General features: G+C 36.0%; 1 protein-coding gene and 1 long non-coding RNA gene across 9 annotated transcripts in view; one reads left to right on the top strand and one right to left on the bottom strand.

Annotated features, from left to right (window-relative positions):
* The window catches only part of LOC309641933, an 870,732-nt gene that overhangs the window by 582,167 nt on the left and 274,465 nt on the right, over positions 1-14,100 (bottom strand). The window lies entirely within an intron of this gene.
* The window catches only part of CNTN1 (contactin 1), a 376,331-nt gene that overhangs the window by 240,249 nt on the left and 121,982 nt on the right, over positions 1-14,100 (top strand). For all 8 annotated transcript variants that reach the window (XM_082422551.1, XM_082422545.1, XM_082422546.1 and 5 more), the window contains 5 exons: positions 5,803-6,009; positions 9,290-9,389; positions 9,543-9,724; positions 12,642-12,766; positions 13,426-13,543. In XM_082422551.1, coding sequence (XP_082278677.1) covers positions 5,803-6,009; positions 9,290-9,389; positions 9,543-9,724; positions 12,642-12,766; positions 13,426-13,543 — 732 coding nt within the window. The remainder of the gene's footprint in view (positions 1-5,802; positions 6,010-9,289; positions 9,390-9,542; positions 9,725-12,641; positions 12,767-13,425; positions 13,544-14,100) is intronic.

The raw sequence follows: 14,100 nt of genomic DNA, 5'->3' as shown, positions 1-14,100 counted from the left end.
AGAAATATTTCAAAGAGGGAGTAGTCTTTTTTTTGAAGAACTGACAAAACTATGAAAAAAAAATCCTACCATGTTCATAGTGTTTCCCACAAACCGAATGATCATAAGTCACCAGTGTCTACATTTGACCATATTCAACACTGGATGGGCTTCATTCAATCACTCATTCACTCAACAAATCTCTTGTGAGCACTTGTTATGTATCAGGCACTGTTTACACCACAGAAATACCTCAGTGAGCAAAATAGAAAAAGCCACTCTCCCTCAGAGACCTTCTACAGGGAGAGAGACAATAGACAAGATAAATAGTTAACAGACATAGCATGTTAGATATTAATAGATAAGTGAAAGGGAGAAAAAATAATCCAGGAAAATGTGGAGAGGAAGTGTTGAAGGGATGGCTAAACTTTTATAAAGGGCATCACTGAAATGGTAACTTTGAAATAAAGCCTGAAGGAAATGAAGAAGCTAAAATGCAGATATTTGAAGGAAGGACATGCCAGATATATGCCACAGCAAGAACAAAGGTCTGAAATGGGAGTATGGAGGAAGATAAAGTGAGCCAGGTTGCTGAAATGGTGAATGAGATACAGGGTAGCAAGAAATGAACTCAAAGGGATACAAGCGATATATTGGGTGGAACCTTATAATCCATAGCAATTACATTGGCTTTTACTTTGAGTGAGATTTACATTGAAGGGCTTTAAGCAGAAGAGTCATATGACATCACTTAAGTTATAGAAAGTTAAATCTGGCTACTGTTGTAAGAAAAGACTAAGGGGAGGGTAAAGGTGAAACTAGGAGATCAGTTAAAAGGTATTGCAATCATCTAGGCAATGAACGGTGGACCAGAGCAGTGGCACTGGAGGTGGGAAGAAATGGTTAAATTCAGGATATATTTTGAAGGAAAAGCCAAGAAGACTGGCTGGTAGACTTTCTATGAGATATAAGAGAAAAACAGGAGTCAAGGATGACATCAGAGTTTTTGTCATGAGCTCTTGAGAGGATGGAGCTGCGATTGCCTGGAGGAATAGCTATGGACAGAAGAGTGAGGTGCCTGATTTAAACTTTCAAAAGGAGCTGGCAAATTGGCAGTTCTGTGAATGTGGAACCCAGGGGCAACATCTGAGCTAGGAATATCAGTTTGTGATACATCATTATATAGTTTTAAAAGCCATAGGAATGCATGTGATAACTTAGGGAATTAGTATAGATAGAAAGGGGGAAAATGTCCAGGGAACAGGCTTTGAGATTTTTCTGAGATAAGTCTTGTTTTCAAGTCTCTGTGACATCTTTACTACTGTGCCGAATGAAGAATTTCATGGACCAAAACAAGGTTGATAGAAGCTTCAAATCATTAAGCCAAATGACTGAATTACCTCTTCATCCTGATAAAGATACATATGTTTATATGGGCAGGGGCAGGACAGGGAACTAAGTAGGTCTTTTAAATAAGTCGGAGAAACATCATTAATCATAGAATAGAATCTGAGCAGCTCTTCATCTCCTTTTGTCCAATTGTGTTCTTAGCAGATTATGACCCCTTTGAACATTAAACATGCCATCTTCAAACATAAGAATGGACATATGCTTCAAAACCATAATGTGTGTATGTATGTGTACTATTTTACCATCTCCATGCCATAAATCTATCTTCCTCCTATATGCAGTTAAGTTAAGGTTTTGTGTTTGCAGTTTAAAACTTAATGGCGTTGAAGGTGTAAAGGAACCTGCCTTTGGATTCTGAGCCTCAAAGAATGTTATATATGCAACTATTTATATTTGTCAAACCCTGTTGCTCTACTTGGTGATCTGATAACCTAGGATTTAGTCCTTACTAAGTCAAGTCAACTTAAACATATCTACATCTCAATTTCCTTGTTTAAAATTTGGGAATAATAATTCCTGTGCCACCTACTTCATAGACCTTGTTATGAGATTCAAATTTAATAATATATTTTAAAATTATAAAATGGATATATAATTAAAATGGATTATTATTAAAGTAAATAAAATACATTTAGTACATTTAGTATTTTGAATCTTATTATTAAAGCAAATAAAGTACTTCTTACTCTACGAAGAAGTTTTTATTCACTATTAATAGCAATGTTGTCCTTCTCATTTATGCACAGGAAAAAGATCTAGGAGAGAAGTCTCATTGTTTACAATCCATTACATTTTTCTATGGATTTCGGTGTTCTACAGTTTCTTGCAAAGAGGAGAGCTCTGATTTGAACCAGTTTACTTATTTGTCAAGAATACTTATACATAACTATATCAGTACAGATGTTGATTCAATTTTACAACAACATTTGATATACAACGGATTGCCTAATGCCTAGCACAGAATAAGTGTCCAAAAAATATTTGAGGAATGAGAGAGTGAAAGAGTAAATAAATGTGTTCATTAAATTGGTGGATATGTAGTGATTACAATTTCATGAAAAGATAAATTTTCCTGTTAAGATTTTGTTTTATTAAATAGCAATCAATAATTCATGAATGTGTAAGACTTCCTAAACCCTTAGACCCTCAGAAAATGAAAACATGATGCTTTGTTTCTGGCCAATTTTCAGAACCATCAGAAATTGAGTTATACATCTCACAAAATAGAAATCATATATGTGTATATTAAGTGAGAGAATAAAGATGAAATCCATCTCCAAAGGGTGGATACTATTGACAAAATATGGAATACCTAGTAATAGACATGGTGTGAATTTTTAAATGAATAAGAAAATGGGAATACTCCTAAGAAAAATAACTCATGAAATGTTGACTATGATACTGAATGTATCTCAATAGACTAAAAAGGTAAGCACAAAAATAGACACGAATGCCAGAGCATGGTAGGGAATATATGAGCGCACGGTATAACTTGGTATAAATTTCTTTCTGAAAGAGTTTAATGTATAGTTTACTGTGAGTATCAAAGAAAAATTAGAAGCTATAGTGATTTTATTGGTATAGGTAAATTCTGTTCTATTGAGGTTAATTAACAAAAAAAGTACAAACATCTTCTAAAAAGTTTGTGAATTATTCATCCAGGGAACTCTTAAGTACTTTAAATCTATTTCAAGGAGAAATATATAGTATTTATCAAGGTTAGATAAGTGATGTATTTCAAAGTAATACAATGAAACTAGTCAGATGCACTATAATTGGCCAAAACAAATCCCCCTGTAATATGGTCCAGACTCTCTTGAGGCAAAGGAAAAAACATCCCAGACATCTATCAATAAAAGTAATGTTTTTGAAACAGGTGCTGGTACTTACTACTTTTTCTAAAAAAGTAATTTTATAATAATTTATTTTTTAAGCCAAACAGCAGGGCTATGAAGAAAGCAGGTGTTGGCTTTTTCAGAGATGGTTAATTTTACCATCTGCATGGGGCAGGGGAAGACAGATAATCCATTGAGTCCCTGTGAGAACTGGGTCAGGGTTTGGCTCTTGATTGCCTAAATTCAGTCTCATTCTTAAGTCCGAGCAGCAGGGCCACTACCACACCAGTCGTGGAACCGTTTTGGTAGTTCTGGGGTGGAAAGGGAAGTTAGAAGATCTGTTCTGCCTCCCTACTGCTCTATATCCCTGGGCAAGTCAACTAGCTAAAGCTCTGTGTCCCTGTTTAAAAATGGCAATAGCAATTCCTACCTTTGTTTTAATGAGAAATGATAGCTTACAACATATTGCAATTATTCTTTCATCCAAGTAGATGGTTTATCAGTAGGCAAAAATTCGTTAAATAAATTTAGATTAATTATTAATATTACAAGTCCCATAAGGACAAAGACCAAATCTGTCTTGTTTAGTGACACATAGAAGATAACTCAGTAAACTGGAGAATCCACATTGGGCATTAAATCAGCCAGACCATTTGTTCTGTAGTCCAAGACTTATGTTTCTATCAACATCATGGCAATAACTTCTCTGACCTAGCTTTTTTCCCTTGAAGATTCAGATGGCAAAACATTATCCCATTCCTCTTTTCTAATGAGTGGTAAACAGAAAACTTTCTTAAAATTTATAGAAACTGAGTAATATAGTAATTAAAATAGACTGACCAAAGTCATATTTAGTCTAGAATTAAAATACACTTCTCCATATTCACATAACTATGGAGTACTCAGACTATTCTGAATGCATTTTGTGTGTGGTATCTTGAAATCATTGTATAACTAAGAAAATCCTTCTTCTGTAAGGAAATCTATACTTTCCTGACTCTTTCTGACTTTTTTGGAATTTAATTTTGTGCAGAAATCATTACAAAACTATTAATTTTCTTTTTAGGTGAGAATACAAAAAATTATTTCAAAATTAGACAGGTTTACAGTTTTAACATATAAATATTATTTTGGATCAAAGATTACATGGAATTATTTGTTGTCCAATTCCAAGAACCTGATTTCAGCAATTTAAGCAGCCCCCCAATTTTCTTCTTATTTTGTTTCTCCTGTGGTTTTTACCTGACCTTAAATCAGCATAAGAATAACAATTAAGATAACAGAATCATTCACAGATATAAATGCCTAGAAAGATGTATGCTAACAATGATAACTCTGAGTTGGAGAATTATGGTGGTTTAATTTTCTTTCTCTTTTTAACTTTATCTGTATTTCCTATTTTTTTAATAAAAATAAACTTCTATAATTAAAAAGTTAAGATGAAAAAACAGAATAATCATCTTCATTTGCTTTTATGATATTGTATATTGCTGGACAAAATTACATAGCTAATCTAAATGGAATCCCCTGGATTATTATTCTCAAGCATGCTGGATGTATATAGTGTGCAATTCTTATAGTTTTTCTTATTCAGCTCAATTTCACATTCCCTTTAGCAGCTTCACCAATCACCTTGAGTTCCCTAAAGCAAAAGGGTATTATGTCATGATTATTTCATTTTTAAAAGATCGTGACTTTCCACCATCTTACATCTAAAATCCTTTCTAACTTGAACTAAGAGATCCCCTCTTTTTCTGAGGTGATATTCCCAGTGGCAGTTGTCTTCACATGGTTATGATGTTTTAAAGGGAATCAGCATTTTGTGACTGAGAAATATGCATTGCACAGAGTTCCCTCTTGCACATTACTGTTGCACATGACTACTGGGGGGGTCATTCCTCAAAGCTGGAAGGGGAGATAGGAATAGAAAACTGCATGAAAAGCAGCAATTTAATGAGGAAATTCAACTTTTGGCCTAGCCAGCCAGTATGTATAGCCAAAGGAATTTCCTACAGTTAAAAGTTACCATATGATCTGCTTCCTAATATTTAAGAAAACAAGTAAGATGCCTTCCTCTGTTTCTGTAGTTTTCACTTTTTAATGTGGCCAGAATAGGCTATGTAAACTCATTCCTAAATCAATCATTTAAAATAGGAGTATAAAAATAAAACGATATAGAGCCACAGTATGGTTAGTAATCTTGATTTTATCTTTTAAATGCAGTAGGGAAGATAGAATTTAGAATTATTAGACCTGGATTCAGAATCCTAATTCTTCTTAGCCATGAAATTCTAAGCAAGTCATTTAACCTCTCTGAGTTTCATTTTGCCCATCAATGAAATAAAAAAAATATTAGTAATCCATAAATAATTGAGAGAGAGGTAGATATAATTGCTTAGAATCACTTTATACTCACTCAAACTACAGTAGCTTTTAGAAAATTTGCAGTTTATCTTGGCCTATTTCCAACTTCTTGGCTCTACAAAAGCCTAGATTAGATTATGTGCTTATTACTAGAAAACAAAATCTTTGCTTTTGGAGAAGAGCTTAACACTTAGTCAACAATATTTTCTTCTAGATGATCTTAGCTACCGCTGGCTTCTAAATGAATTTCCTGTATTTATCACAATGGATAAACGAAGATTTGTGTCTCAGACAAATGGCAATCTCTACATTGCTAATGTTGAGGCATCAGACAAAGGGAATTATTCCTGCTTTGTATCCAGTCCCTCTATTACAAAGAGTGTGTTCAGCAAATTTATCCCTCTCATTCCACTACCTGAACGTAAGTATCATATTTGTTCCTCTGTTTTTGCAAGGTTGTCTGCTTATGGCATACTTACAATAATGAAAAGAAATATCCAGTGGGGAGAACAGCTGACTGCTCCGTAGGCGCAAACAGAGGATATGTACTTTGTAAGCCTTGCCCTTCCTTAGTTTTTCCCATAGAGAAGATTTACATCATAAAAGTGTCCTAAGGTGGTTGAGTTTGGACTGGTTGCCTCTAGCTCAGGGAATGCATAGAGAACCAATCAATTCATTAGCAAAATACCAGTATATCATTTACAATGGGAATCACCAGCAACTGCTTTTTGTTTCATGTCCAATCCTACTTCTTAGTAAATTCATGAAAGAGAATGAATGATTAGATCAAAACAAACTATAGTGATTACAGAATTGGGGGGCAGGGGGAAGAAGGCAATTGGATTATTTTGATATTTTTAAGGAACTATTTACATGAAGCAAATAAGTATATAAATTACCTTTCTACTGTAAGTAGTGTAGGGTATGACTACCGTGGAGCCATATTTGATGACCACTAACATTCTTGACTGGCCTTTTCTCAGGCTTCAATTGAATGAACTACATTCCGTTTTTTAATGTACCACTTCCTGAGAAAATCAGATCACAATATGTTTTCTTACTTCACATTATTTTTATCTCAGTCCTGCTGCTACACTCATATCACTGAGTTCAAGCTTCTGAGGAAATACTGGTACTGTTGTTGGCAGACTTAGGTTTGGTTCCTACCTCTACCCCTAAGTTGTGTATAGCAATGGGGAAAAGTCCATCATACCACAAAGATTCTATTTTTATTATTCTTCTCAAGATAGCAGTCACATGGTTAGAATTCAATAAATATCTTCTGATTTTCTGGCTTTTTTTCCCCTCCCAAATCTTAGGAGATACTCTCACCACTACTTCACAGAGTGAAAAGGAGCCATCATGTAAAAATTTCCCTAATTTTCTTCCCTATGCTTCCCTCGAAATTCAGTGCTTCTTTCTTTCTCGGTGGAAGAAGTGTTTCTCCTGCTGCTCAGGCTGCTTCCTCCAGTTGCCCTGGTTCACAGTCCATTTGATTCATTTAAGGACATCACTACATCACTCCTTTCCTTTCTTTTCTGAATCTTCAAACTCTCCTCCATTCCTTTCCCTCTGCGTATTATTTTGTATTCAATGAATAAGCGAAACCACTTCTTATTTGCTAAATCCAAAGGACATTTTCAGGCGTGATACTGTATGAATTTTGACACTTGTTGATCTCTCTGCCTCTCTTGAACTCTCCCTTCTTTTCCTATTTTTTCTGACTACTTCTGCCTCCGTTCATCTCCCACCTGCCTAGCTGACAAATTCTCTGCAGTATCCTTCATCAGATTTTCCTCCTTCTAATAATTCTTTCTAATCTTTTCCCAGATATTCTCACTCATTTACACCTTTTTTGCTAGTAGCCCTATGTGATGACTCCAAATTTGCATCTCCAAAACTTTTCCCTGTATTTAATCCTGAATTCTACCTACATCCTGGGCTTGACACACAGAAAGTTCCCAAGGATGTTAAGTTTGAAATATTCCAAGTACATCTTTTATCTCCTCTCTAAACCTCCTCTTCTGGTGTTCATCTCATTTAGCAATACTGTCATATGTCTCATTTAGCAATAACTCGGGAGAGCATTTTTAATCATCAACTCCTCTCCACTGCCATCCTCAGGACAGTGAACACAGTGGTTCCAATTTAGGACATAAGCACTTGGGAAGTTTGAGGAAAATGTGGAACCCAAAGATAGTGATTCAGCAGACCGAGGATGTGACCCATCCTAGACCCCTAGGATGTTATCTGCAGGTTCATTGAGCATCCCAGGTGATTCTGATTAATTGGATTTTTGATCTGTACCTTGAGAAAATGTTGATCCAAGGGGCAGTCCTTTTGATTCTGCCTGTAAAATACAACTTGGATCTGCCCTTTCCTTTCTGTTCCCACTGCAACTGTGCCCTCGTTTAGTCCCTCATCTATTTTTCTGAATTTATGAAACACACTCCCTTAGATCTTTGACTCTCTGCTATTTTTCTTCTCCATATTCCTTCCTTTAAAACTGACAACAAGGTCGTCTACTTAAACCAAAATTAAGATCCATATTACTTCTTTTATCATAACCTATTAGTAGTTACCCATTGAGGAAATTAGCTTCAAAATCTTTCATATCACAGTTTCAAGTCTTCTATGTTGTAGGTTCAAGCTCACCTTCAACTACATATGCTTCAGTATCATTTTGATTCTTAGACCTTTTATAATTCCCTGCACACTCCTGAAGTTGTGTCATAATATGGTATTTCCTCAACTTGAACTGGTCTGGTTCAAATGCCCTCTTTGCTTGAAATACCCTTGGCCCCTATATACTTCCAACAATCCTCCTTGGCTGCCACTCTTTCAGAGCATTTACTTTTGTTTTGGCTGGTATTTTAGGTCTTTGTGTATCTATTTGTCTTTCTAGTGTTATACAGTGTAAAATACACACTCATGTTGTGATCCTAAACAGTGTATTTAGCCTTTCTGAGCTTATTTCTTCCACTGTAAGATAGAGGGAATTACATCTTTCAATACTGATATGCTAAATAAATATTGCTATTGATGAACACGGTGATGTTTAAATAAACAATTTTCTTCTTTCCTTCTCTCCTTTCCTCTTTTAAAATTGTTTTCTCTTTGCCTTCATCTCCATGGACACTCCTTTATTCTTTTCTTCCTCTTTCTTGCCTTGTCTCTTTCTTTTGCACTTTTCTCTCTTCTTTCTTCCCTTATCCCTCATTTCCTTTCTTTTTTCTCTTTTTTCCTGATTCCCATAGAGTAACTGGCAGATCCAAGTTGTATTTTAGAGGCAGAATCAAAAGGAATGCCCCTTGGATCAATGTTTTCTCAAGGTACAGATCAAAAATCCAATTCATCAGAATCGCCTGGGATGCTCGTTTTATACCTATTTTATGCTTGTTTTATACCTATTTGATGCTTCCTAAAGAATTGTTGATTTTTTTAGTGATTTGAGTCAAATTGGTTACACCATTGTCAGAATGAGCCAATATGATTGAAAATGCTTAATAAAATTCATACTGTATGCATACTATGCATAAATAAACAAATCTATACATTGTGACATGATCAGATATTTTCCAGTACTTGTACAGAGAAAAGTCTTCCATACTGAAGCAATTCTAATCCTATAAAAACCACAATGTTAAACAAACACTACTCTGCTTACTAATTAGTTGATATTTTTGTTTTTCTTAAATTAGGAACAACAAAACCATATCCTGCTGATATTGTAGTTCAGTTCAAGGACATATATGCATTGATGGGCCAAAATGTGACTTTAGAGTGTTTTGCACTTGGCAAGTAAGTATACTCACAGTTTTTATTAACGTATATAGAAATACATTAAATTTTGTATTGTTAGGAAATAAATGTTGTAAATGTTTAGCTATAAACATAGAGTAAATTGTCTTTTAAGCATTGTGGACCATTAGCTCTTACTTTCTCCTATTTAAGTCCTGTTCCTGATATCCGTTGGCGGAAGGTCCTAGAACCAATGCCAAGCACGGCTGAGATCAGCACCTCTGGAGCTGTCCTGAAGATCTTCAATATTCAGCTAGAAGATGAAGGCACATATGAATGTGAGGCTGAGAACATTAGAGGAAAGGATAAACACCAGGCAAGAATTTATGTTCAAGGTAGAGATATTGTTTTAATTTTCCATACATTTAATCAATATCTTATTGAAAGCCACTTTCATACTTGAAAAACTAGCATAAAATGATTAGTTTAAAAATAGTGATGTGCATTACATTATGCAAAAGGATAAAATATTCATCTTTATGTCTAATTAAGTCACAAATATGAGTATATAAGTTAAGAATTTATGCCACTGGTATCATAGGAACACCAATGGATCAACAGTAGTGTTATTGATAATTTTCAGAAGATATAATTCATATAGTTTGTAGACATTCTTCAAGCTCTTTTTTTTATTTGTACAAGAACCTATGCATTATGACTTAGTTTAACCCAGTGGTTCACAAACTTTAGCATGTTTTAAAATCATTTGGGGGGCTTATTAAAAACACAAATTGCTGGTTCCCACCTTCAGAGTTTCTGAATTAGAAGGTCTATTTGGGACCCAAGAATTTGTATTTCTAACAAATTCTTGGGAGATGTTGATGTTACTGGCTCAGGAGCCACACTTAGAGAACGACTGGTCTAAGGAAAATTTTTCTTTAATACAATTTTCTTGGCACAAGTGTTTGATTCTCACACATTAAAATAAGCTTATGTTTGGGAGGAGAGAATGTTGTTTCTCAGTCAATGCTTGAAATTTTTCAGACTGAAATCATCCCTACAATGTTCCACAATGTGAAATTTGCAGGTCACATCTAAATAAACATCTAAGGCTTCAACAAGTGTATACTGAGTGTGTCCTCAGAGGCAAACACTATGATAGGAGCAAAGAAAGTTAAAGGAAATATTCTGTCATTGAGGAATTCATACTCTAGTCATATCATACAAAACCCCCAAATTTATACAAGCATATACAGTCAAATAAATATATACCCCCAATATATATAATTATAAAGAAAATAGTGAGAGTGCGATATGGAAAATTACATATGATATTGATAAAACATATGGCAAAGGGGTACCTTAGCCTCATCAAAAAGATGGATGATAGGAAAAACTGGAGATGATGCCTCAGCTGAACTGGAATACCAGAAGGCTGAAAGGGTACTGTGACAGGGTCAAGACCAACCCCTACCCCCATCCCTCAGACCCCAGGCCTCTGTCTATATCAGAATAAAGTAAGTGTCTCCGATGACCCAAGATATGCAGCCTCACAACCACCATCTCATAAAGTCCACTAAGATTAGGATCATTTTACCTTCACCTTGTGCATTTCATTTGCCTTAAGAAGCCCTTGGACCCCAGGGCCTCTTTATGGCCTACACTTTAATACCCACAGAGCTCTGCACATGTCCTACTTAGTCTCTATTTCCCCTTCATTCCCAACTTCTGAAGTCTTTATACTATGCTTCTAGAGCACATAGTCCATTATCAGATTCCCCTATATTCTTAACTTCTTCTTTGAACATTCCCTTTATTCTCTTGCTCTAACTGAAACTTGGCTCTCCCTTAAAGACACTTTCCCCTGTAGACCACTCAAGCAGTGGCTGATTTTTCTTTCACAGCCCTCATCCCCAGGAGTGACTGGAAGTACTGCCAGTACCTGCCCTCCCTGCTCTTCACTGCCATTGCTAGACTATCTTTCTTTTCCTTTAATCATCCAGTTTACAATATTATGTCAGGTCGCCCCTCCTCAGCCCCCATTGCACTAAGATTTTCACTATTGACAACTGTCACCAACTACAGCTCTACTCCTGACTTCATTCTTGGTGACATAAAATCATGTAGACTATAATAACTTTTCCAATAGTGTGCCCTCTCAGTTCCTTTGAACTCCTTTCCTCCAATGATCTTGTCCTACAACCTTCCTCAGCAACTCACTCCCACTGCCATGCTTCAGACCTTATTTTTACCAAGTTACAATCCCTTTACGATCTCAAGTTCAAGCATTTCACTCTGATCACCACCTTCAAACTCCAATACCCAGGTTCCTACAATCCTTTGAATCTACCAGCAACTATAATCAGTTAATCTTACTCTGTTTTAACTTTCTCTGATGTCCCCTAACCCTGCCCATCTCTTTCCTAAATCTGGGTTCATTCATTATCGTTCCCTTGCCCACCTGCTCAGCTCACTTTCCTCTCTCCACTTTGCTTTACTACCTTGGCAAAGGCTAATCCTGGAAAAATCTAGCTCTCTGCCTTAGTGCCAGAACCAAGGAACTTGAATATGACTTGAGATCAGCACTACCAGGCTGATTAGCCCGTTTTGAATTAAGCATCATTAACTTTAAATGGATCCTTAATGTTGCCTGGCAACTAGACTGCATTTCTCCAGATTCACTTACTCTCTCACTCTCTTAGATGACCATTTCATGCCTTCGTGATTTCCTTCAAACCCACAGTACCTCCTCCTTCAATCTTCCTCTCAGCTAATAACTTGGCTTCCTATTTCACAGAGAAAATGGTAGTAATTAAATTGGAGCTTTCACAAACTCCCACTCCACATCTACTGACACCTGCATCTCTACCCTTATCTCTTTATACTCTAGATTCAGCTGCTCTCTGAGGTCAACATCTCCACTTGTACCCTACACTCTACCCCTCTTACATAATAAATTAACACATAATTCTTTAAAACCTTATGTGTCATTTTGAAAGATTTACATTATAAGAAAAAGATCAATTGTTTTAGTGCTATTCATGAATTAGCTTTCCAACAAAACATGGTTCACAAATAGAAAAACAATTATGAATTGAATTACAGTTACCTAGTGCTGTAATAATGTAGGATAAAGTTTACCTGCTGACCTGTAGAAATTCAATTTCACTGACTCTATCATTGATTTTAAGACACACAGAGTATTTGATGTATTTTCCAGAAGAAGATCAACTAAGTGTAATATTTGTCCTCTTGAGATGATGATGAATGTTGACTTGCATTTGACAATTTACAATGTTCTGTACTTTTTAGCATTTCCTGAGTGGGTAGAACACATCAATGACACAGAGGTGGATATAGGCAGTGATCTCTACTGGCCTTGTGTGGCCACAGGGAAGCCCATCCCTACCATCCGATGGCTGAAGAATGGATATTCGGTATGTATGTTCAAGTGCTTTGCAGTTCTTGAGCCTATGTTCAGGTAATATTTCTGGGTGATCCTGGGATAAAGTTAGCAGGAGTGTCAATAGATTAAGGGCATCTAGCCCCTGAAATATAAAAGTCTCCTTTAAAAGAAAAAAACAGATAGTGAACATAAAGTGTCTTTTTTCAGCTTAAACAATTTTCTGTAATCTTATGTCTACCTTCTCTCTCTCTCTCCTTATTGTTTCCTTTATTCCACTTTTCACCCTCTTCCTATGCATCCATCTCTACTACCTGATATTGTCCTCTTTTTCTTGCCACTGTTTCCCTGACCCCACAGAAACAGAGGTAAGAATGAAGGTCCTACCTTTAGCCCTGGGGACAAGTAGCAGCAGTGGGGTCCTTCTCTACCTTCCCACTGTAATCTCCCAGCTGGGCCAAGAGGGAAAAAGGTGGACTCTCTGCTCTGTAGGATGAATAGAACAAGAGCCACTGGGCATGGTAAGTGGGTTTTACTTCCCCATACCATGAAAACCCCACTCCACTAGACTTAGTTAACAGTGGGGGCAAAAATAATGTACCTAAATGGAAAGACAACCAAGCCCAAAACCAAATGAAACCATTTCTATTAAAGTCTATCAAGAAAATGTGTTTTACTTTGTGTTCTTTCCAGTATCATAGAGGGGAATTGAGACTGTATGATGTGACCTTTGAAAATGCTGGCATGTATCAGTGCATAGCTGAAAATACACATGGAACCATTTATGCAAACGCGGAGTTGAAGATCTTGGGTCAGTATTATTTCTGGTTTCTGTTAACAATCAGCAAGAAAGCAACACGTTAAAATGATCCTGCATTATATACAGATTATATTTAATTTCACATTACTTTCTTGAATTAAAAGTTAAACATTTCTAAAATGTGGTTTGGAATAGAATGATATTGTTATTTTCCTTTCATTAAAGAACAGTAAATAAATTGGAGGCAACATGGAGTATAAAGGATTTTAAGATTTTTTGAATGGTAAAGCAAACTTTATACGTGCCAGTTTATATGTCTGTTCTCTCCTATGTTTGGGCAGTTAAATGCTGCCAGGACATCACGTAGTGAAGATTGATGCTTCCGCAAGGCCTGTGAGCCAGCCTCAGATGAGTGTTTAGCACTTGGTAGCTTTATCACTCCCTGGATCCCTGGGTTAAAATTGCTATTGAAAACCTTCAAGACATTCCTCAACCCCCTTACCCCCGCCTCACTCCTACTTTCATGTTACTTTCTTACTTCTCCATGAAAATTGAAAACCACTGAAATAATATATTTCAACTTCCCATCCCTCTTCAAAACTATCTGA

This window comes from Balaenoptera physalus (assembly GCF_965194825.1).
Source record: "Balaenoptera physalus genome assembly, chromosome: 13".
In the NCBI taxonomy this organism is placed as follows: Eukaryota; Metazoa; Chordata; class Mammalia; order Artiodactyla; family Balaenopteridae; genus Balaenoptera; species Balaenoptera physalus.
This window is presented reverse-complemented; position numbering and strand designations above follow the sequence as displayed.